This window comes from Micrasema longulum, unplaced genomic scaffold, assembly GCF_059751315.1.
Source record: "Micrasema longulum isolate JH-2025_06_02 unplaced genomic scaffold, ASM5975131v1 h1tg001020l, whole genome shotgun sequence".
Taxonomy (NCBI): Eukaryota; Metazoa; Arthropoda; class Insecta; order Trichoptera; family Brachycentridae; genus Micrasema; species Micrasema longulum.
This window is the reverse complement of record NW_028278208.1, coordinates 36,843-62,986: the sequence shown is the minus strand read 5'-3', so window position 1 is coordinate 62,986 and position 26,144 is coordinate 36,843. Positions and strand designations below refer to the sequence as shown.

Below are 26,144 nucleotides of genomic sequence, written 5' to 3'. Positions count from 1 at the left end.
TAACTACGTTTTTTTATTTATTAATTATTATGTTAACTTTGTTAAATAACTAATTTAAGGCATGTTTCACTTTTTGTAAAATGTTTCCCTCGGCACGGGACACCCCAGTGAGGGAACATTATTCTGTATAAAAAAATAATACAAACATTGATAAAAAAAGCAGCATGGATGATTGGCCTCGAGAGGGGAGACTACACTTACGGAGAAATGGAGTCAATGTTAAAAATCTCAAGTCTACAAAAACGTAGAAATAACATTAACTCCATATTTATGTTTAATTTGCTGAATGGCTTAATTGATGTACCATCGTTACTGGAACAAGTGGCATTCAATGTTCCGATCCGCCGGTTGCGAAATAATAATGTGCTGTTCCTCGATCAACACAGCACAAACTATGGCTCGCATGCACCAATGTCCCGATTGTGTCGTATTGTAAACTCGAGACAAGATCTGGACTTTTTTGGTGTAAGTCTTTATAGATTTAAAAAATCACTAAGATAAACTGGATCTTGTCTCGAGGTAGTAATTTATATTCATTTTTGTCCAAGCTTTAATTTTATTTAGTTGTGTTTTAGTACATGTATTTACGATAAACAAATGTTTTTACCATCGTCAGAATGGACTGCACATAGAATTAAGAATAGTCCAGAAACCGCATACGCACATCAAACAGAAGGCGACTCAACTACTCATAAATTAGTAGGTTTACGTTTTGCCCCATTAGTTTCTTTGTAGACGTAGCTCAATACGCAATGATTTGAATTCAACTATGCCGTGTTGTGTCCTTTTAAAGTGTAGGAATACTGCTTCCTAGCTGCTTCCTTTAAAGAAACAGGATGGCATCACATTTCATGTGTTATTAACAAATGAATGTTTAAGTAGCAAATGAATTACATAAAAATTGAATTATTTTTCCATCTGTCAGATTGCCGAAGAAACAAAATGGAAATTTCGTTAGTGTTGCCAGGGTAGAATTTTTTACCCGACTTTGCTCATTTAATAAAAGAACTAATGAAAATTAGACCTCGGATTAAACAACGCCGTGGGAGACATTTAAACGACATTATCTTTAAAACATCAAATATTATTTAGCATGATATAAAAATATCCGTTTTGTGTCAAATAAAATTTGTTTTATATTTTAAGTTCAAAGTTCATAAATTTAATTACTCTTATTAAATTACCCTTTATTTATCTAATCTGTTGTGTCGATCAATGTTTCCGCGTGCACAATAAAATTTTAGAGGAATTAACAGATATTTTTTTTTTTACCTTACATTTGTGTTATGATTAATTTTTTTTCCCATCAAGCAACATTACCCGGCGACTCAACATATGCGCGCGGCGAAAGTGTGTCTAAGTGGGGGAATTATTAGACACAGTCCGATGTATTCAAATATGATTCTACGCTCCTTCTGGACTATTCTTAATTCTATGGGACTGCATAAGTCCGTCAAATAAATAAGTAAAAGTATTAATAAATAAATATGCCTAAACGTCTATATTACCTTCTCTAAAATGTTCTTCATGTCTGTTGTAACTAATGTATGTAATTTAATAAATTGTTAATTAATAAGTAATTAAAAAATCAAACTTTTTCAGAGGATTTAAGAGGAGAAACAATGGTGACTCCCGCAAAGAAACTGGAAGATCTAATTCACCTGGCAGAATTGTGCGTAGATCTGTTACAGCAAAACGAAGAGCATTATGCAGAGGTAAATAATAATTGTCCAAGTATTTATTATACTAATCATTACGATAAAAACTCATCCTCCATTTTGAATGTATCAGTTTTACGTACAAATCAGAAGTTCATATCTTGAATTGAATGAGTCGGTTTGTTGTCGTGCTGTAGTGTTGGAGATCCCAAGTTCAAATCTGTTCAACACGTTGGCAACGACACAGCCGGTCAAACTGAAACTGATCAATCTAAAAGGTTGTCAAATATAAAAGCATATTTTACTAAGAAATTAATATCAGTAATCTAACCTAACCTAACTTATAATAAAATAAATAAAACATCTTTGCTTTTAACCACTTTTTATTTATTTTTTCCACTGACCGGATTCAAAGCAATCAAGCTTCATCAAAGTTTACCTAACTAATGAATTATTTCTTAATTTATTTTTATCATGTTTACTAAATACTACACGGATTAAAATGACTTCATGTTGAAAATAAAATATTAAAATTAGACAACTTGGAAATCTTAGAAATTGAAAAAGTGATTAATAACCAAATAAACAATATTTCTTTTTTTACAATATTTTGAGTTTGTCCAAATTTTTGTAGACAAGGACTGGATTCAACTCCCTGGGGAGCTGTTTATATTGACATATTACAACAGAGATGAAGAACATTTAAGAGAAGGTAATATAGAAGTCCAGGCATCTACAAGGCTTATGACCTGTCAATAGCTGGTTTAAGTGGCTACTTTACACACTGTGTAACATTCACCATTCTGCCCACATTTGAACATCTATATTTCTTCAATTCTTTCATCTGTTGATGTTTGTGAAGTTAAAGAGCTGAAACGTTTATTTTTGCGGGTGAGATTCATATACTTCTTCATGGATAAATCCACCTGGTTCTTGAAGAAGTATAGAAATTTAAAAAAAATAACATTTTCAGGCGTTGCCTAGTAAAGGTGAAATAATTCAATTATATAAATCTCACCCGCATAAATAAAGGTTTCAGCTCTTTAACTTCACAAATACCAACAGATGAAAGAATTGAAGGAATATAGATGTTCAAATATCGGCAGAATAGTGAATGTTACACAGTGTAAAGTGGCCACTTAAACCAGCCATTGACAGGTCGTAAGCCCTGTATATGCCTGGAATTCTATATTACCTTCTCTTAAATGTTCTTCATCTCTGTTGTAACATGTAAATATTTATTTTAGTAACAAAAATAATAATTTCAAATTACCATACCCCTTTGGGAAAAAAAAGACTCGGTTTATTGGCTTTACGTGTAGTATTTAGTTAACATGATAAAAATAAAATAGGAAAGAATTCATTAGTAACGTAAACCTTGACGAAGAAGCTTGTTTGCTTTGAAACTGGTCTATGGAAAGAATAAAAAATAGTGGTTAAAAATAAAGTTGTTTTATTTATTTAATTATAATGAATAACCACAAAGTTAGCGCTTCAAATATAAATTTTGTAACCTAACTTAAATTGATTACATAAATGCCATGTACCTATACAGTGTGCTCTTCACATTTATGGTTCTGGGGTTTTAGTATCAACAAAATTAGTATAAGCAAATAAATTCTGAGTTTGGAAATATTTTTTTAACAATTATTACTGATTATAATTTTCCAAATGTCTTTTGTTTTTTTTTATAAATTTCTTCATCATGTTTCATTTAGTTTTAAGTTTTATAATATTTATAATGTCACACAACAGTCATAGAAGAATTGGTTTGAACCGTCACCATTTTGAAGCTTTGAGGAAAAAAAATCTGAAAATAAGGTTGATTTTTTTTCTGTTATTTCCTGGCGATTTTTGATGAACATCATAAAAAATGCGTTCGGATGTGTAGATGCGCGAAGTTGATATATTAAACTATGTTAATTTAAAAAAAAAAACGTTGTAAAAATTCCTTTTATACTTATGCATATGATCTCAAATATATAGTAAAACCCCTGTTTAACATGTTTAAAGGAAACAGCGAAATGGATAGACAAGATTGAAAATACCGCCACATAATTTTGGTTGTATTTTTCACAAAAAACGTTATTCTTTATTCGCCCGGACACATATTTTACAATATGTATACATACTCGCACAATATCGTCAGCCTAACTCGTAAAACCCGCAAGTCTACAAATAGTCAGAAACGTCATTTTGGCGGTTTCTGTAAGGATATCAAATCTAATATTAATGCACTAAATGTGAAAGTGTGTTTGTTTGTTCGTCTTTCTTCCACGTCACAACGGAGGGACCGATCGACGTGATAACACGACGACGAAATAGCCAGCGAGCTGAAAAGCGTCATAGACTACTTTTCATCCTGAAAAAATATCACACTTTTGTGGAAAAACGAATTAATATTAAAACAGAACAACGATGCTGTGTCGCCATAGAGCAACAGACGGTCGTATTTTTTTGCATAGCGATTGTTGGATGACCGGCAATCGATACAGGCTACTTTTTATCCTGGAAATAAATACATCATTTAGGATTTTTTTTTTTTTAAATTTATTCCTAATTTCACGCTACCAAAGCTGTGGGTAAAAGTTAATTATCTATGGTATTAGAAGCAAACTTGGAAATCTCCGCCATAAACGGAAAACTAGTTATTCCAAAATACGCTTTACATAAAAACTTACCTATCTTAATAATAGCGTAATTCAAAACCGTATCTAAATCTTGCATAAACAGATTTCAATTATACTTGACACCGCCAACTTAGCATTTTCCATTGAGTTGGTGAAGCATAATTACAAATCTCACAATTCTTTTTTCTAGGTTTTTCGCAAATATCTCAGTAACTCCTTCAATAGAGATTTCTAAGTTTGCTCCTTATACCCTTACACATTATGGTCATAAAACTAATAAACTGACATTGTTATTTGTTTAAAAATGATTGTTCAAACCAATTTTTCAATGACATCTATTTTGAGAGCTATCACATACATTGGGTTTGAATCTATATATTCAAAGGCCAAACTGAAATTCCAACTAATGGTATTTTTATTTATATCGACACTTAAAAGGCTAAGTAACTTATTTATTTATTTATTTATCATATATCCGGCCTAAGCCAATTACAACAGTTACATGAAGAAACATGAATACAAGAAACTGAACAAAAAGAACATAAAACTATGTAGCAAAGACAAACGAGGGCAATACAATAATGGTATACAATATACTCAGAAAAGCGAAAGACATAAGACTTCGAGCTATACCATGCTAATTCATCCCACACTGTTTAGTCGCGAAGAGATCTACGAAAAGCCGGAAGATCTATCCTAAAGAATTCTAAGTCTTGTGATGAATTGACTAATCTACACATTCTGGACATTGGGGCATAAAAACAAAAGTTGCTCTTGGAAGATTGAATAAATATCAAATTTTGACTTCTGGTGATACGGTCGGGAACATGAAATGAAATTGATTGCAATAGAGATGGGACATCAATTAAAACATTATTTTGAAAATGCATATAAGGTCCATCTCAGTTCTACGTCTCTCCAATGAAGACAGATTTAGAGATTGCTCTATTTCAAATTAGGAATAATTACCCATTTGTAATCCGAGCAACCATGCCATTTTTTTTAGAAAACGGTATTGGACAGACTCGATATGATCAATATGAGTCTTGTAGAATGGAGACCAAATAGGAGAAGCGTATTCTAGATGGGGTCGAACTAGTGAGCAGTAAAGAGTTTTGATGGTATTAATATTTTTGAAGTCGTCATTTTATTGATAAAACCGAGAAGTTTGAGAGATTTGTTTACAATATTATCAATGTGTTCACGATAGGATAGTTTACTATCTAAAGTAATGGCAAGATCCTTTATTTACGAAACCATTGAAAGGGAAGTTTTTTTAGTTTGTAGTTGAATTGTATAGGTTTTTTTCGTCGCGAGAATGATACTATTTTACATTTGTCAATGTTGTTGAAGACAATTGATGTCGCACCTTTCATTAAAACAATTAATATTGTGTTAAAAAAAGACAATCATTGGGAGATTCAAGAAGTTTAAGTATCTTGTTGTCATGATAATATCATTTATAAAAATATTAAATAATACTGGAGCGAGGTGGGCTCCTTGAGGTACTCCAGAAGTAACAGTGATTGGAGAAGAAAAGGAATTATTTATTTGAATGAACTGTTTTCTTTCACTTAGGTAAGACCTGAAAAATTATAGTAAAGGATCTCTTATTTTTTTCAAACGCTTTTTTTTTAAATTGTTCTTTCACGCATAAAATAATCAGCTTCGTAACATTAAAAGAAGTTAGAATAATTTTGACCTAAAATGCTTGCCAGACTTGAACTTTCAATTTAAAATTCAAAATTCAAAATGGCTCTTCCTTAGTTTTTTAGTAACTTTAAAAACTGGCTATTATTCGCTGAAATGGGCCATTAAAGATACTGAGGTGGAAAATTCCTAGCATATAAACTATAATTATTTTGACACAAAACTTAGTTTATCCTTATAAATTCTGCAACAGTGTCAGACAAAAATGTCAGAATGAATTAACCTACTAATTAACATCATCAAACCCCTTTGCGCGCCCAGTGGTGCATGCTAAAGGTGGTAAAAAATGAAACAGTTATTCTCATGAAATAGCTGAAGCACTTACACAAAAACATCAAACTGTTACCGTTAAGAAAAACTAGTCATTATATTAAAAAATAGAACTGTTTTGTGAAACGGTTTCTGAATAACGGTTTAAAGCAGTGTGCTAAAAATCTGGTATAAGCAGCTGCAGAAAAATAGAAATAAAACTGTTACTTGTAACAGAACACTAGTAAGAATATATAAAACTGTTTCTAAAATTCAATTCAATTAATGTATTTGAAATAATACATACATTACAAACTAAAAATTTATGACGTAGATATTATAAAAAGACAAAAAATACATAACGAGACTCTTGTCAAAATAGTAGGAGAATCCTGCTCCGGAAAACCCCTTCGGATACATGGAACAGATCAACATCCAGAGCGATGATGTTCAGCATAGCGGTAGCCCTTCCAACAGGCATAACCATCAAAATAACAGTTCAGAGTGGCATGGGTAAAACCATGGCAGTACCCAGAACGGCAATTCAATCATTGGTTACACGAAGGTAACGTGAGCAGTCTAACGCTTCAAACACCTGTTCAAAACAATGAAATATCGCAGTTTGAAAAACCTTTGAGGTCAGTATTTCACGTCCACCTTGCCAGGGATCGAATCAAGGACCACAAGTAGGCGAATACGCCAAACACTACGCAACGAGGCGTACTTATCTCCACTCGATTTTTTCATTCAGGATGTTTACCTGAGAGCAGCCAATGAGTCAAAAGTATTCGTCCAGGGCTGGTATTCCAAACGCTCTTGCGGTCGTAGTAAATGCATTGTTAATGCGTATTTACATACTAACAGAGCGATCTCTACGTGCGCAATTCCGTTCAGATACCAGCTCTGGTTTTATTGCGCACATAGAACTGTGTTTTTCAAACGCTTGGACACAGAAAAAATCACGCATAAAAGACGATTCGTGTCGATAACAATGACATTTTGAATCAAACAGGCGACTTCTAAAATTAGTTTTTGGCAAACCTGTCATTTTGCCTTTTTACTTGGAAATTTAAAGGAATTTCTTATTGTTCAAACATCTTCAATTGTGTGACAGCTCTCATCTACGGCACAGATCCAGTATACTTGGTGTTGTGATGTATGTAATGTATGTCTGTTGTATTTCTCATACGGTGTTGTGTACTATTGTGCTCTGAAATGAATGTTGTGTTTATGCCTTTAAGACACCCTGATTTGTTTTTGTAATGCCCTCCCATTGAAAATCGCAGAAGACGCTTACGTCACTTCCGAGTTATTTGAAAAATGCTTGTTTATTCTTCCAAAGAGAGGATCATTTGATTCTGTAGCGATTATTCACATAAAATTACCCAAATCAATAAAAGTATTAATTTCACTGATAACAATTCTAAGATCTGTTGTGTTCTCAGAGTAATAATTCGCCAAGCTATATAGGAGCCCAAACGTAGGAAAAACATTTTATGGCTATTGGGTATTAAGTTAGCTACAGTTCGCAGCAAAACTATTAGCCGTACTCAGGTCGAGAATTGCCAAATGAATATTAATTTGCATTGTAAATACTTTTAAATATGTACCTGTCAGGGGCGTGCGGTGGGGTTTTTGATTAGGGAAGCAATTCAAATATAAGTAATTGGCACATAATAATATACACTGCCCTTAATAAATTAAAGACAAACTAAATACTTTATACATATGATTATAAATAAAAATTTTAATTTTACATATCTAGTAATAAATTGTAGTAACAAATTAACCAACTTCACTATAATACTACGATTATAATAAAAAACTACGAAGTGTTTTGTGGAATTATATTTTATTTGACTTAAATGCAGTGAAACCAAAATAAATATTATCTTTTTAAAAAACATGGCTTTTCAACGAAAATTAATCGGTCATTATTTGAACCCGAAAAATCAATATATGTAGTAGATTATAAACTTTTTTCTTATAACAAATCAACATTATATTGATGTAATGTTTCAATTAAATTCTAGATTTAATTTTGTATTCCTACTCTACCACAAAATAATTATTAAATTATTATGTCCTGCGCCAAAATACCAAAATCGCATATCTGTGCTGTGCGGCGCAGCGCGGTATTGCGTTCGGATCACATGGAAAATAATGTATTGTTATGCTTCGATTGCTTCCATTGCCTAGTGAGAATTGAAGTATGCGCCTGCGCCCGGACTGCGCGTTCAGTACGGCGCTGGAACGGAATTTCGAATTCGCTTCCATCGCGATCGTTCTTTAAATCGATACCCAGCCAGCCGGTAGCAAGTACTTGCTGATCAGTACGCGCTTGACAGCGCTGGTAAATGGGTGTGTCGTAGGCTACGTTGCTTTTTAACATATTATTTTAAGGCGATAGTAAAATTCCTTTACAATTTATCGCGATTATTAATCAAATTATTATTACATAATTTGTTTATAGTAATCTTAATGTTAGGTATTATGACGGACAATTAATTTATTAAATATGCTATTTTATAAACATTATTTGCCAAAACGTAGGAGAACCAATGGTTCCATGCGTTCTATGAACGGATCGCGCATGGTACCTGTGTATGTATATTGCAGGGTTATTCCAATTTATTTTTCTATGGAATTATGCGAATGCCTATATTTATTTTATAAAACTGAAAACACATGTGTGTGTTTATTTTTTTATTCACAATATACTCATGTTACATTTACTGAGACATAAATTCCAGCTCCATGGAACCAAAGTCCAGTGTTGAGTTTGTTTGTTTGTCCGTCACATATCCGAAACGGCGAGTCGTAGCAGCCTGAAATATGGACACGTCATTTAAGATGCGATTTCAAGGTTGACTTTGCTAATTTCAAGTAAAATTTGAATCGACCTCTACTCGATAAAGACCCAAACTTTATATGGATGCCTAGTGCGGCCCCGGCATATTGCCCGTAATCAACTGTCATTATCAACAGTAAGCATACTTTAACTCACAAATTTATCCCCTAAATTGAGGAAAAATAATATCTGAAGTAAATGCGTTAATATAAGGAAAGTTTTTAAGCAACATAATACACGTGTCGGGACAATAAATGCCAAAAATTAATGTAAATCATGGGAAAATATTCGAAATTAATTACCTGTGAAAACTTACTTCTTTAACACCTTTGACGCTCCTACTGCTGCAACCAAACACACCGTAATTTACCATAGTCGATTTTTATTTATTATAACGTAAATATCAAAGTTATTAACAAACAAAGCCAAGCATAGCGACAAAAGCATCCGACAGAACCATTATGTGTTTGTTGTCAAATAAAACAAAATAGCCACCGATTTGTTGCTATCCAAAATCGCTTGCGTTATATGAAACATAGTGATAGGGCTTCTCTATGGGTTACGAATTATTACTCTGAGGTTGTGTTACTATGCGATCTAATGCACTTTTTACATGAAAAATCTCACCGTCATTAGACGTTTCTAGTAGAGACGTAGACATTTCTTAATGTAAACAACGCTTGAATTACTTGTTATTTATTAAAATTTTCAGTCTCAAAGCTATCTGGCTTTAAAAAATGCGTGCCTGGCTGTTGTGGGTCAGATGATACCCAAATTTAAAAGATTTCCTTTCGATATGCCTCTGTTCTTTTGGGTATTTGATAAGAACTCAAATATTTACAATGATGATATCATTTTTCGTTTCAAATCGTCATTGGGCGTACGAAATTTTTGAAACCAAATATAAAAATAAAGCTCCGTGTTTTCAATGGAAGGGATTATAATTTAAATCCCCACTTTGCTACTAAAACTTAGCTAACTTTTCGCAATTTAACAATGAAAAAATTCTGATTTTTTACAAATAATTTTAGTTGTATTAAAAGCTAAGTCTAGTACTGAGGTGTGGATCTATTTACTATGCACATTTGATGAAAGCCACTATCTCTGTCGTCTTTATGTCTCCTCTATCTTCTACCTCTGTCTCTCTGTTGGTGTATGCTCCTTATTTTGCAGGTGTATAACACCAAAACGGATTCTAGCGGGCAACCAAACGTAATTAAAGTCCATAATATCTAAAATACATTATCACCTACAGTAACTATGGACAAAATTTCTGCTTAATTCCCCAATTTTCAATACAAACTTATCTCATCATAACGTGACGCAGGTGGAAAGGAAATTACATCACAGCAATTATATCCCAAAGCTGTGGTAGGTAGCTTTTTAAGCTCGGCGGGCCCAAATTCTGTATTTTATTAAACTTACGTTACTTTTGCATTAAGAGCTCGCAACCCGCCTAGGAATTTCTGGAGCAACTTTTAACATGATGCGTGTTATATGGAAGTCTAGTCTATACTCAGAGAAAACGAAATATCGATTATTCAACTCTTGTATAGTGCCAGTTCTCCTATATTTCCTCCTATAACTAGTTCTCCTATATGGGTGCGAATCTTGGCACCTTACCAAAGCTCAAAACACCAAACTTCTGAGTTTTGAGAGTAAGTGCTTGAGAAGAATATTAGGTATAAGGTGGTTCGATTTTATAACTAAGTCCGAGAACGGACGCAGCAGCCTCCTATGACGAGCGTCTTGAAGATGCGGCGGTGGACCTAGCTCGGGAGAACCTAAACTTTAATTGCCTCTTCTTTAAACCTGCGGGATCACGCCGTCCCGGAAGGCCGTCAATGACGATCTTTAGACTTTATTCGGCGGAATTAAGGGGCGCTGGATTGACATGGGAAGAAGCGAGAGAGCTGGCTGGCGATAGGGTCTCTTGGAGGCAACTGGTGATGTCCGCATGCTCCACTTAGAAGCGGCTGTGGAAAAGATGAAGAAGAAGACTTATATTTTTCTTCTGTCATCTCCAACTGATGAAGGAGTAACCTGCATCAACAAGCAAACTTATGAGTTTCGAGAGTAAGTGCTTGAGGAGAATACTAGGTTTAATGGGTGAAACTATTTCATTACTAAAATTGAAGTCTAAGTAGTCCACAGCAGCCTCCTATATAAGCGTTATAGAAGGCGTATACTAAGCGGTGCGGTGGACTTTTTTTTTCAACTTTAAAAGCCCACCCACTTGCCCGGATCTGTTTTAGAGGTCCTGTGACCTCTTTTCGGATCAGCACATTGCAAAAAAAAAATTTTTTTGAGCCGTAATAAACGGTATTTAAAAAAAAATTCTTTTTTTACAAAAGATTCGCGTTTTTTTATTTAGAATTTATATTTACTGCTTTCTAAGTACGTACATACAGTCAAGTTGTTTGTCGCCGTCAATCTAATTTTCCGAATTCTGACGGCGATAGGGTACGTTGGTTCATTAGCTTGTTAGTAAATCGGATAAAACAAGTCCGATTGGAAGAACCAGAACCGGCACCACCCATCCACCGGCCAAGTAATTCAAACCTATTAAACCCAAAACAATATTATCGTTTATAAATTTACTCTATTTTTGCACCAAGATGAAAACCTAGCAACAACCTATTTAAAATTTGACATCATCCCAGTCAAGACCTATCAACTAATCTATCAACCAACCTTATTGACCACACGCAATATGAAAACCCAATCTTACACACTAGAACAGCGTCCTCAATAACACACCACGGCGGTGGACCTGACTTGGGCACATGCTGCGGACGCCTTAGAAAAGGCTATCAGTGATGATCTTTCAGCTTTATTCGCCAGAATGAACGGAGACAAAAGTGCTGGCTAACGATGGGGTCGTCTCGTCTTCCGGAAGCGTCTGGTGATGTCCACGTGCTTTACTTTAGAGCTGATGTGAAGAAAAAAAACAGTTGGTAGTGCTGTGATGTTTTTTCTCTATTCATTCGTAACAATTATTAAATTTTAACTTAAAAACGAATTAACGTTAATTAATTAATGCGTTTGGTTCCTTGTACATATTTCTTACAGAGTTTCAAATACTTTTTTCGCAATCTTCGAACACATTTAAAAGGATTTGAAATTGAAAAAAAATGTGCATTATTTTTTCCTCTGATATTTAAATTTTTTAACCAACTGTGTTTTTACTCAATTTTTAGAATGATTATCGCTCTAAGAAACATTCGAATAATAAATCCCCGAAATTGACATTTAAGGTAGGAATTTAAAAGAGTCAAATAAGCTTAATGTTTAAAAACAGAAAATAATGCAGCTTTTGTTTAACCTAACCTTACCTAACTTCAAATAATAAAAATTATGTAAATCCAATTTTGTAACCTAACCCAACGTTGCTTAAATAATGAAAATTAATACAACCTAACCTGACTTCGAATGATTGAAAATAATGCATATTAAACGTTGTAACCTAACCTAACCTTACCCTCAAAAGCCAGTGTAAAAAGATAATAAAATGGGCAACTAAATACCATAATTTTATTAATTTAATCAAGTGATTCAATCCAGGTTTTGTAACATAAACTAATAGCTAATAAATCTCATTAAAAATACATAAATAAATCACTATAACATTTGTGATCTAACTTTACCTGACATAATTTTAAAATCAATAAAACAAATAAGATTTTATAACAACCCATTCTTTTGTTTTATAATTCCATCCGTAGTTATATAATAAATGTAAATGTGTGGGGAGATATTCATAAATGTCTCATAAAAACTAACACCTACCAGCGATATATCCTTCGAACCCTGAACCAAACCTAATCTCACTGGCTAAAGATTACTCCGTTTTTTCTAAGATATTTATGCCATATAATTACAAAAAAAATATTTTAATATATCCTAACCTTACCTATTATGGGCCTTTTAAAGCAGAACTTTTGTCCAGTTGTAAATAATATAATTCTAGAATTAGAACCATCAATAGACAACCCACATACATTTGTTATTCGCAATATATTTCACATCACAATACACTAAGCAAAAGTTATTAAAAAATTCTTTGACTTGCTAAATATGACACATAATTTAGGTACATTTCAACACGCTATTTTAAACTATCACCACACACACATTTGGATAGAAAATCTTTTATAAATATACAAATGTGTCTTTTTCAAAGTATTTGCATCAAATAACCGATCAAATAGCTATCATAAAAAATATTTTTATATGGTCATTTTTGACAAATCACTTCAAAGCTTCTGTATGTCAAATTGGGTTGATCAAGATGACATAAGAATCAACAAATAAAGACCCAGATCTACGACAGTACTACGAATACCGATAAAACTTTATGAAATGGATTCAGAATAATTAGCTGTATTTTCAAAATCAATATTCTTAGATATTGTAGAGAAATATTTTCATACATAACATGAAAAAAGAAATTATAAAAAGATATGTCACTAGAAAAATGCGATATGTTTGGCATTGATAATTATTATTGTGACGTCAAGATTCACGGCGATGTTCTATAAACATTTGAAAGGCTAGGGAACAAAGTTCAAAATTAACATGAATAACATACACACAAATAATAACATGAAGAAATTGATTGATTTGGTGTTTATTTTGTAGAATTCCATATTTAAACTTAAAATATAAAAAATCAAACACTGATTTGAGTGTACTTAACACTTAATTTTATTAACAAATTACAACAGGGATGGAGAATACCTTAAATAAGGGAATATGGAAGTCAAGGCATTTACAGGGCTTATGACCTGTCATTGGCTGGTTTGAGTAGCCACTTTACACACTGTGTAACATTCGCCATTTTGCCTATGTTTAAACATCCATATTTCTTCAATTCTTCCATATGTTGATTTTAGTGAAGTCAAAGAGCTGAAACCTTTATTGTTGTGAAGAGATTCATCTGACTGAATTATTTCACATACTAGGCAACGCCTGGAGACAATTTTTCAATTTTTAAACTTCTTCTTGGACCAGTTGGTTTCATTACAATATTTGAGTTGGTCCAAATGTTCATAGACAAAAGACTGGATTTCACCCCCTCGGGGGTCATTAAGATTGACAAATTACAACAGGGATGGAGAATACCTTAAATAAGGGAATATGGAAGTCAAGGCATTTACAGGGCTTATGACCTGTCATTGGCTGGTTTAAGTTTAATGTTTGATTACTTACTTAATTTTATAATGTTTGATTATGTCCAAATGCTTGCAGACTGGCTGGATTTCCTCCCTAGGGAGTTGTTCATATTTAAATTTATTTCAACAGAGAGGGAAAACATTTTTGAGAAGGGAAAAAAAATCCTAACTTCTTTTTTACATATTCGATTGAAGATTTTAATATCTACGAACACGCACAGCGCAAAGATTTATATTTCTCTGAAAACTGCACGTAAATCGGTTAAGCCGTTTAGGAGGAGTACGGTGACATCACACGTACAGAGGAATTATATATTTAAATATATACATTTAGTTTCAGTGCTGCAGAGCAGTGTTTATTTAATAATTTAAAAATACATAAAAGAATTCGTTACCCACTAAGTCCAAAGACTTTTCGATGGGACACATTTTTTTTTTGACAGGTTTAAATTACATTTATTTTATTTATATTTTACACATTTATTTATAAACAGGTACTATAAAGTATCTAGAAAATATTTCATCAGTTTTTTTTTTATTTTTTTCATTAAATCCATCTCTTCACATTCATTTAAAAATGCCCCAACAAGGCAAAACAATTGTCACGAAATTTTTGTTTTTTTTTTTTTTTAAAGTATTTAGTAGACTCAATTCAGTGTTTGATTTTTTATATTATAAACACGAAGCAATGGCCGTTTTTGAGGTAATCCAAAATTACAAATTTAAAAATATTTTTTATGATACAAATAAGTAGGAAACATATTTTTTTTTACTCGGCAGTATTAAGTTATTACCTTAAAAATGTAAAAAAAGTGATATTTTCCTATTTAAACTTAACATCAATGGGTGTCTTAATCTAACAAAGTTTCATCACTTCAATGAAAAAGACTTAATTTGTATCAATAATCTCTATATTAGATTACAAACACTAGAAAACATTCAGGTAAATTTTCTACTTTTTTTATTACAACCATCACTTTTTGCTTGCTGTTGATGTTGTCTCGCATACTGTTAATTTGCTTTTGTATATTTGTGCTTTGCATTTAAAATGGCTGCCGGTTTTTGTTAGATATCACATTTTGTTTGGAATCTTGAAAAATTAGTTCAAGAAAAGTTTCACCAACAATGATTTATTTATTTATTAACGGACATTGTCCATGTATACAATTTATAGGGTTTAAATACTACAGTAAAAGAACAGTTTAAAACATTAAAAAAAGAAGAAAAGAAGCATTGACAAACATAAGGGACATCGAGACAAGATCTGGACTGTTTATTTAGTGCTCGTTTAAATCGCTGTAAACTTAAATAAAAAATGACCACATCTTGTCTTGAGTTAACAATACGACAAAGACGGTCATTGGAGAATTAAGGCTATAGTTTGTTCTACGCTGATCGATGAATTCGTGCTAACATTAAAACTCTAAAAATTGACATAAAAACGCAAAAAAGCTTATTATAGTGTGTTTAAGACAATTATTCACCAAAAATAAGACATTTTATACTTTTTTTCATGAACAACATCAAATGAATTATTTTTTTATTCGTTCGATTTTCATTTGATCAATTTGTCCCATCTCTAACATTTTTGCAAAACAATGTAACCTTGTAAGAACGTTGTTAATAATTAGATTCATTTTAGTTTTAAAGCTGATTTAAAATAATTATGTTGATTTATATGTCAAGCATTGTATTAAAAAAATTAATTAACATGCCAGATACGAATGATTTTTCGTGTATCAATATAAATCACCTCTTTAGACGTTACTACAAAGTTATGTCGTCACTTTTGCTGACAACTGTCATTCTAATCAAGTTATATTTTAAGGACTATAGTGGCAATATTTCATCGCAAGTGTTGCTATTGCACCTTACGGCGCATGCGCATTATGCCATCTCAAACGTCAAATGATCTGACGCACGCGCTGTAACTGCCCCGATATTTCAATCGCAACCGCTAGATGGTGCTGTTACATATGTCCTAACTGTCAAACTTTCCTCCGGGCTCAATGTCAAATTAAAATTGACTTATTTCTGTTTCGTATTTTAAATAGGCTTCTGTGATAAAATGTCACTTCCTCAAAACAACGGAAAATTTGAATAATTCACAATCAAAGCAAAAAGTGATGGCTTGAAGATGATTTTTGTCACTTCCAGTGCGTACAATGCGTAGATGTATGTTGATAGTCTTCTTAATGTCCGTTCTCAAGAGAAGTTATCTTCGGCTATACCGCCACAGTGAAGGCATGGCTTCCGTATCTTTTGATTGCAATCCTCCCCGGCTGACAGCAAACAAGTTTTAAATGAAGAAAATCAGCATTAATTTGTGATTTACCCGCTAAAAACACATTTTTTTATCCTCCATAAATGATACAAATAGACAAAGCATCATTCAAAACATCGTAAAATGAATGAATCACTTGTGTATTTTTAGCGTTCATGGAGGAAGATACAAATGCTGGCGGACTTGACTCAGAAACGAAAGGTTCCGGGATCGATTCCCTGTGAGAACAAAAGAAAAAAAAGGGATTTTTCTCATGCCTGTGTGTTTTGCGATGTAATTCACCACTATAATTGGGTCTTCTGGCCTACTGTGGTGCATTTTTTTTTAATGTGTTTTTAGTGGGTAACTAAAAAATGCTGATTTTGAAGCTACCTAGTAGAACACGTAAAACAATGACCTGCCATTCAAACTCACCATAATGTATCCAGGCTTGTCAGCTTACGCATATTATAAACAATTTGAATCTAAATATATTATTTTAAAATTATAACTAGAGATGTTTGGCTTTGCGTAGATAGTAAAATATAGGTGCTGATTTGACTCTTGTCTGCTAGTTGCGTAGCATCAAAAGGTTTGTACATTTTAAAATAATTACTATTTACTTTATTCAATTATATTATTTTTAATCTTGCAGTAGAGCACACATATTCTTGTGTGTGCTCAAATGATAACCTTTAATTTGAGAATGTACCAAAAAATGATGTGTTCTTACGAAAATACAATACAATGGTTAGATTCCACACAGTTTAAAATATAATAAAATGTTTTTAAACATCTGTATTGTTACTTGAGATCAAAGAATTTGCAAGATTTAGCATTCAATTTGACATTACTTTGAATGCACTAATCAAAATATTAAAAATGATCAGTACTATTATCGAAATATAAGAACATTATCCAAGTCGTTTATAGTCGGATCTATGCAGAAATATTTTTACTGCATTTTACTGAAATTTTATTAAAATCAACTATTATTTTATTGCTCATTAAAATTTAATTTGTTGTTCATCAACATAATTATCGATACAATATTGCTAATACAATTAAAACTTTATTTATGTTAAAAATGCTACTCATAATACTTCTGCATTCAACCAACGATATATGTACACCAGACTTCTGTTTTACACGATAGATTTAAAGTAAACTGTGTATAATAAAGTGTTTTTTTTTTTTTAAATAAATCTGAAATTTCATTCAATATTGTTTTGTAAAAAATGGTGACAAAGATTATTCACTATCAAACAATAGATGTACCCGTTTACGCACATTTGGAACAACGTGTTTTTCATCCCTCACGATATCCAGAGCTTTTTGTTTACCTCTCTTTGTCTACTGAGTAGGGCGTACAAGCAAGGGGTGAAGGAAAGCCCAAAAACGGATACAATATGTTGAACTAATAAATGTCCAAAAAAAATTGAAATCGTGTAAAAAGTAAAAAGGAGGCAGGTGTATATATCGTTGGTCGACAGGTAAAACTCATTAGCTACAAATTTATGTTACTTATCACAAGTTCTATATTTTTCAACAATCGCTAGCAAAACTGCAGCGAGTAAAAATATTGTGCAATCCTAAACAGCTGTTTTAGTGACACAGCTGACCAAGCGATTTTTTCACCAAAGATATTATACAGGTGTTCATTAAACCCTGTCACACCCAAAACCACGATGATCAGTGTGAGCAAGAAGACATATTGGCACATTAAAATATTTTTTTAGAACGAATAAAATTTAAAATAATAAAATATCGAAAAAAGCAAATGGTTGCTTACTTCTGCAGGGATGAAAAGAGGAGGAAGAAGGGGGGAGTCTGACACTGCGCCGCGCTCCCCTCACTTCTTCCCTTAAGAAGTAAGTAACCATTTGTTTTTTTTTTATGTTTTATATTTAAACAATTTCTTTGTTCTAAATATTTTTTTAAATATGCTAATATGTCTTATTGCTTATACTGATCATCGTGGTTTCGGATGTGACAGTGTTTAAAGAACACCCTGTAGATATATACATATCCATATTTTTGGATAATTTATACAGCGTCATTTTTGTGAAAATAACCTCAAGGGCGCTGTACAATAAATAAATATCCCAGCACGTCTTGCAGCTACAGAGCGCATGGACGGTTGGGATTCTAGTTTCTCGTCTCCAATTATGAAATATAACAATAATTATGATATATAGATGCTAGATTACAGCACGTCTTGCAGCTACAGAGCGCATGGACAGTAAGCAATCTAGCCACTATTTAATTTTTTTTATTTGACAATGAAGTTAAGAGTTTAAGCGATATTTTAAAAAACAAATTTATAAAAATAGAAGTTAGATTACAACAAGTCTTGCAGCCACTGAGCGCATGGACGGTTGAAATTCTAGATATAACATCAGAGGTGAATAACATTTTAGAGAAGGTAATATAGAAGTCTAGGCATCTACCGGGCTTATGACCTTTCATTGACTGGTTTAAGTGGCCACTTTACACAGTGACATTCACCATTCTGCCCATATTTGAACATCTATATTCGTTCAATTCTTTCATCTGTTAATGTTAACGTTTGTGAAGTCAAAGAGCTGAAACCTTTAAGTACGTAGGTGAAATAATTCAATTAGATGAATCTCACCCACATAAAAAAAGGTTTCAGCTCTTTAACTTCACAAACATCAACATCAACAGATTGAAGGAATCAAGGTGTTCGAATTTGGGCAGAATGGTGAATGTTGCACAGTGTGTAAAGTGGCCACTTAAATCAGCCAATGACAGGAGGTCACAAGCCCTGTAGATGCCTAGACTTCCATTTTACCTTTTCTAAAATTTTCTTCATCTCTGTTGTAATATGTATATATTAACAGCTCCCTAGGGAGTTGAATCCAGTCCTTGTCTACAAAAATTTGGACGAACTCAAAATATTGTTGATCAAATATGTTGTTGAAAATATATAACTTAGTGACGTAGTCATAAATCGTGACGTGACCATAAATCGGTTTTTAAAGAGTTTTATCTGTCAACCGACAATATTTCTTGAAAATTTCAAATAGAGTCCCATTCTCCTTCCTAATTATCAAAATTAAGAATTTTTAAATACTTGTTTGATTCAAACTATTGTGTGAAATTATTTTTATTAAAAATTAACTCTGAAAGTCTCATGGGATCAGAAATTCCAATCTAAAAGTCTCTTGAATAGTTTGAGGCCAATGTTCATTGATGTGTTGTCAACTTTAGGCGTTCGCCTGGTTCTCGGACCTTCTTGTGGAGCACGCTGAGATATTCTGGGCTCTGTTTGGTGTGGACATGGACCGGGTGCTGTCGGAACAGTCTCCGGATACCTGGGACTCCTTCCCCCTCTTCCAAATACTCAATGACTATTTGAGATCGGAAGGTAAAGTAAATCAATCATTAAAATAGTTTTTAATAATAATACTACACAACATGACGAGAAATCCAGTTCTGCGTGTTAAATGAACCCAGAAACACGCAGGAGTGTTTTTCACTTAGGAGGAAATCCTAAAAAATAAAATCAAGCAAAGATTTGTTAATCTTATGGCATGCTTGCTAGTTCATTCGTCCACCAAATTTAATTCCCGACCAGATCGATGTAAAATATTTGTTTAAAATATGTTTTCTCTGCAGAGTTTCATGACTTCTGTGGCTTGAAGAAAGCTATCTTTTCTTTGAGTGTATTACAAATAATTACTTATACGCAGCAATTCATTTCTCTTTTCCCCGATATTTGCGGATAAAAGAAAATAAACCAGAAAAAATAATGAATGAAAAAACCCCAGATGTCCATTTATGATAAAAAAGAGATGTTGATTCTTAAAAGACCAAAAAATCGTAAACTTTTTGGTAGGAAACCTTTCCGAAACATTATAATTAGCATTAGCGCGTAAATATTTTACTACTTCTTCTTCTTCTTATCAGCTCGTTTCTCTCCACTGCTGTATATAGGCCTCTTCCAAATTGTTCCATGTTCTTCTGTCCTGGGCACTCTGTTTCCATCCATGGCCCACGAGTTCGACGACGTCGTCAGTCCATCTCCTCTGTGGTCTCCCTACTTTCCTTTTACTTTCTTAGGGTCTCCAGTTTAGTATTCTGGGGGTCCACCTATCAACTTCTTGTCTTGCCACATGACGACATGACCCGCCCACTGCCATTTTTGTCTTCCCACTCTTTCTGCGATATCGGTCACCTTTGTACGGCGTCTTATCTCCTCATTTCTTATTCGGTCTCTTAAGGAGACGCCCAACATTTGTCTTTCCGTAGACCGCTGAGTGCACTTAATTTTGTAAACACTTCTAGCAGTGAGGACATGGTTTCAAGACCGTATGTTGCCACCGGCAGAACACAAGAGTTGTAGACTTTATGATTATTTGGGATTCCCTTATTTCTGAAAACGTGTTTCAGATTTCCAAACACAGTCCAACTTAACCCGATTCGTCTAAGCAGTTCCGCAGTTTGATTAAATTTTCGCAATTTGATTTAGTGCTCAAGATAAATGTTCTCGTCAACAGCATCAATAGTTTTACTTCCAGTACATATGTTGCTAGGTATTGGACTCAAAATCTTGGTTTTGTCTATATTCATTTCGAAACCGATCTAGAGACTTCGTATAATTCTTTTATCATAGATTTCAGTTCATTTACCCCTAGTAGTCCTAGGTGGCGGATAGGGGAACACTCGGCAGAAATGCAGGGTAGAAGGGAAATAAAATACCTCCCGTGGACTAACATATTACACACTTAGGAAATGAAATAAAAATAGCATCACTACTTTTTTTGTAGGTGGGGGTCAGTTCTAAATAAGCTCCTGACACCACTGTGACCGGTGTAGATCTTTTGTGACTAATTTTTACTTGCGACTTTTGTAAATAAAATAAAAATTCTCGTCCTCTAAGACTAGGTCTTTCAAAAGCCGGCTACCGAATAATAGGCGAGTGCTTTAATATCTATTGCTAAATCTCTTCTAAGCCTGAGTCCTTAAAGCATCGGGCTATTAGGTGGGGGACGAGTGCTTTCACATCTTTAGGTTTAACCAATGGTCCCTGAAGATGCGGCTTCTTTTGTGATGTAAATCATCAACTTCACACAACATGTGAAAGATATTCCATAATCTGCCCTTCAGAACCTACATCTAGAAGTTTTAGAGAGATTCATTCTCAAAAGATTTTTATTCAATCTGCAGTGCCCTATAAGGGCTCTAGTCAACCTTTCACATGGCTTCAGCTTAGTTATATTAGGTTGAAATCTATCCTCTGTGAGTACCCCTTTAATTAGCATTCTTATGAAATGAAATGAAAAAAGCAATATTCTTCTTTTTCTTCTTCTCGTGCCGTATCAGGTGTCCCTGATTCTAAAACTGCCTTTCTGTCTTACGTTTGTCCCGCAGCAACTCCTCCGCGCATCTCATTCCAGTCCAGTTTCTCATGTTGCGCAGCCAAGACGTTTGCCTTTTGCCAGGTCCACGCTTTCCCTCAATCTTGCTCATTAGTTTAAGTTGGGGGATTTCATACTTGTCTCCAGATAGGAAATCTTACGGACTTTTGTACATTTTTTAAATTCCCTGTTGCAATCAGCTCTCCTCAAAATCTCTACATTCCTAGCATTCTTCTTCGGAATCACATTTTGAATGCCTTCAACCGGTTCATAGTGTGTACCTACTTTAAATATCCAGGTTTCTCAGCCATAAAACGGAACAGAGCAAATATAGCACTTCAGCATTCTCTGCCTGGTTTTAAATTCAATTTAACATCACAGAATATTGTTCTCCTTTTGATGAATTTGCTGTGGGCCATTTCGATTCTGCATTACCTTCTATAATGTATTGAATGAACTACCGTACATTAACGGAGACTGGACTGCCGTGCACGTGCAAACCACGTGAGATATCGCATGATTGACCCATGTCACACCACGGCAAACATCTACACGGCATGATAAAATACAATACAGTGGATCAATATTTATTGTTTTACAATTATTTACTTATTTAAACACCTGGCAAACGCAATAACTAGTACACCACGAGACCGACTAATCTCCAGTCGATTTCCTTTTGCAGGATTTTTACCTGAGAGTACTCGCTAAATTTAAATAATGATTTTAATAAAACAATCATTAAAATCCATTTTGTTAAGTATTACTATATTATTTTAATCGGGTTGTGGTCCCGTGGCTAGTGTTACAGACTCGTGGATCAGAGGTCCGAGGTTCGAACCCCACTCTATCCCAACTTGATTTCCATTTTCTAATAGTGAGTTATTTACAACTCGTTAAAAATGGTCACCAAAATTTTAATATTTAGGTAAATTATAAAAACGCCAATATTATTTATTTTTTAATAATGTATTTACAGAGGCGTTTTTATTGATATTATTTAAGTCATTAATTATAGAGTTGTATAAAAAACGAAAAATATAAATATCACTAAACTTAAATAGGTTGTAACGAATCTAATAAATGTGAATCCACTATAATTTTACCGTGACGTTTAGAATAAGATAATATGTGTGAAATAGGCTATTCTCCGTCGGTTATCACGCGTCTGGTTTGTTCATTTGGAAATTCTTGTAATAATGAACAGACTTTAAGGTAATTTAAAAAAAGAATTAACTTATGTGCACTTACATATTTCTCTATCATAAAAAAATAGGATTGACTGATGGATTGTTCTCTTAATCATTATAATGAATTCTTTTTCAGATTGTAATGATTTATTTTCATGTTATTTATACACTATTTTAGCCGGCTCTCACGGGATGGCAGGACAGCAAAGACCAGCTGGCGGAAACCGTTCGTACTATTTCGTCTTAACGTAGAAGATCCTAGTTTTGTGTACTTTTTACTTTTCTACAGGCAATTTAAGAAGAGACTTTTGACGTTTACACGCTCATGAAGTTCTGTAAACATTGACAGTTAAGTGCAGGAAACAAATGCCGTACTTTATTGTTGTACTCAGCGCAGTAGTGACGTGCCGCCCGAAAACTTCACGATCGATCGACAATAATGACTTAATATTGAAAATCGATTTATTCTGTGAATTCACTTCAGGAATTCGCAATGCGATTTATTAAATTTATTTAACAATAATTTTGGCGTCGACCTTATTTACACTTTGTATCCCGGAGACGTGTAAACACGTGATTATATAACCGCGCGTTGTGTCCCGGTCCCGTGTTTTCACGTGAATTATAAACTTTTCAAAAAAGTGCATTTTATTGATATCTAGTGACTTTTATCAGTACTTTTTCGCTGCTGGTAAACTACGTGAAAACACGGGACTGAGACACAGCGCGTGGTTATTAAAATCATGTGTTTACACGGCTCCGGAATACAAAGCACAAGAAAGGGTGAGACGCTGTAGGTATACGTGCGAACATTGCAATGTGGCTCTCCATAAAGGCTTATGTTGGCAAAACAATTCATTCAAAAATGACGTATTAAATTGTTTCAAATAAATATGAAAAGTTAGAATTGATATAATCTAATATTTATTTATAATTATGACACGTTTTAGAAACCCCTCACAAGGCATGAAATTTCACAAAAATGGGCCGGGCACATGGTAAATTCTATGTGTATTCGGCCGGTACTCAAAGTTTTAATGCGCCTATTGAAAATAATTCAACTTTAAAAAGTAATATATACTATTTATTTATTTAAAACTTCAAGTACAAAGAGTAAGTACTTTGGCGGACTTATTGCTAAAAGCAATATCTCCCAGCTAACCAAAAAACAGCGTAAAGTGTCTCCTTATATTGCCTGATCTGTAGCTGCATGCATTTTTGACATTTTCGTCATAATACTGTTATCTAACGGCAATAACAGTGGGTAAAGAACGTAGAATGTAGTTCTTTGTGTGAAGTAGAACCATGGACATGTATTTTCCACTCGATGTCTACTCTCAAGGCCTGTATTAGGTACAATGGGAAGTTAATATAAAGTAAAACAAAATTTTCTGGATAAACAATTCATATAAAATCGATTTTGAAACGTGTTCACCAACGAAAATAGGTACTCAAAATTTGCACACAAATATACACATATTTTCGTATAATTAGATTTAACTGTATTTATTTATTTATAAACGCCCAGAGAGCTCTTACAATATTTGGTTAAGATGTCTATAAAGTATTGTAGTAAAAATTGACACAAAATATAATCACAATTATTTCACTAATATGTTAAATATAAAAAAGAAAAGAAAAAGGAAATAAGTAGAGATTAATAGAAAACAAAAATAGGAGAATAGGGAAATATCACTTTTTTTACGTTTTTAAAGTAATAAAGGTTCCGTGGCCTCCGTGGTGTAGAGGTCAAGACTCTTGACTCACGCACGGAAGGTTCCGGGTTCGATTCCCGGTGAGAACACAAAAATTTAAATTAGATTTTTCTCAAGCCTGGGTGTTCTGTGATGTAATTCACCGCTGTAATTGGGCCTCTTGGCCTGTTGTGGTGCAAAAATAAATAAAATAAAATACAGTCCAGTAAAAAAATATTTTTTGTTTATTATTAGTAGCATAAAAAATACTTTTAAAATCGCAATTTTGAATTCCCGCAAAAGCGGTCATTTCATTGGCCACGCTCCTAATACGTCACGATTCATGTTTATTTGTTCCTGCCACTAAAATTTGTGTAGAACAATTTCACGAATCTTGACGTCACAACAACCAAGGCCGAACACGTCGCGTTTTTCTACGAACACATTGTTATTGAATTTGTAACAAAGTAGCGTAAAAAATTTGCTACCCTGGCAACACTAACAAAATGTCCATTTGTTTTCTTTGACAATCTGACAGATTGAAAAATAATTCAATTTTGATGTACTGCATTTATTTGCTACTTACGCATGCATTTGCCACTGACATATGAAATATGATCCCATCCTGTTTCTTTTTTATCCCAGCAGTAATTCTACACTTTGAAATGACACAAGACGGCAAAGTTGAATTCAAATCGGGAGTTGCGTACTGAGCGACGTCTCCTAAGAAACTAATGGTCTGAACGTAAAACTACTCGTTTAAGAGTAGTTTAGTCGGCATCTGTTTGATGCGCGTATGCGGTTTCCAGACTATTCTTATTTCTATGATTAAAACCTTTATGTTTAATTTTAATGTTGTGAATATACTGCGTGTTTGGAATACAGATTCTTGTAATACTGAGCGATGTTTTATGGTGCTCCAGATAACCTGAAGAACGGAAGGTTTCACGAACACCTCAGGGAGACGTTTGCTCCTCTAGTGGTGAGATATGTTGACCTTATGGAGTCATCCATCGCTCAGAGTCTGCACAAAGGCTTCGAGAAAGAGAGGTGGGAGATCAAAGGGTAAGAATTCAAAGATTTTATGTAAACATTTTGAGGCACACTTTGCTCCATAAATTGCTGTCATAACAGATATGAAAAATTTCTTAGCGAAGAGAATAAAGTTCTGAGTATTCACAGAGTCAATAACCTGTCATTGGTACGTTTAGATGTTAGTTATTATGATCTTAATGTTGGTTATTATGACTGATAATTCATTTATTAAACATGACAATTTATTATCATTATTTGGTGATATTTAAAGGACGCAATGGTTCCATGTTTTCTATGAACGGACCG

General features: G+C 33.5%; 1 protein-coding gene across 1 annotated transcript in view; it reads left to right on the top strand.

Moving 5' to 3' along the window:
- Positions 1-26,144, top strand: part of Cadps (calcium-dependent secretion activator 1) — a 104,779-nt gene that overhangs the window by 54,483 nt on the left and 24,152 nt on the right. Inside the window, exons 20-23 of the mRNA XM_088232790.1 lie at positions 1,603-1,715; positions 12,299-12,355; positions 19,770-19,926; positions 25,727-25,868. Of these exons, the coding sequence (XP_088088916.1) occupies positions 1,603-1,715; positions 12,299-12,355; positions 19,770-19,926; positions 25,727-25,868 (469 nt within the window). The remainder of the gene's footprint in view (positions 1-1,602; positions 1,716-12,298; positions 12,356-19,769; positions 19,927-25,726; positions 25,869-26,144) is intronic.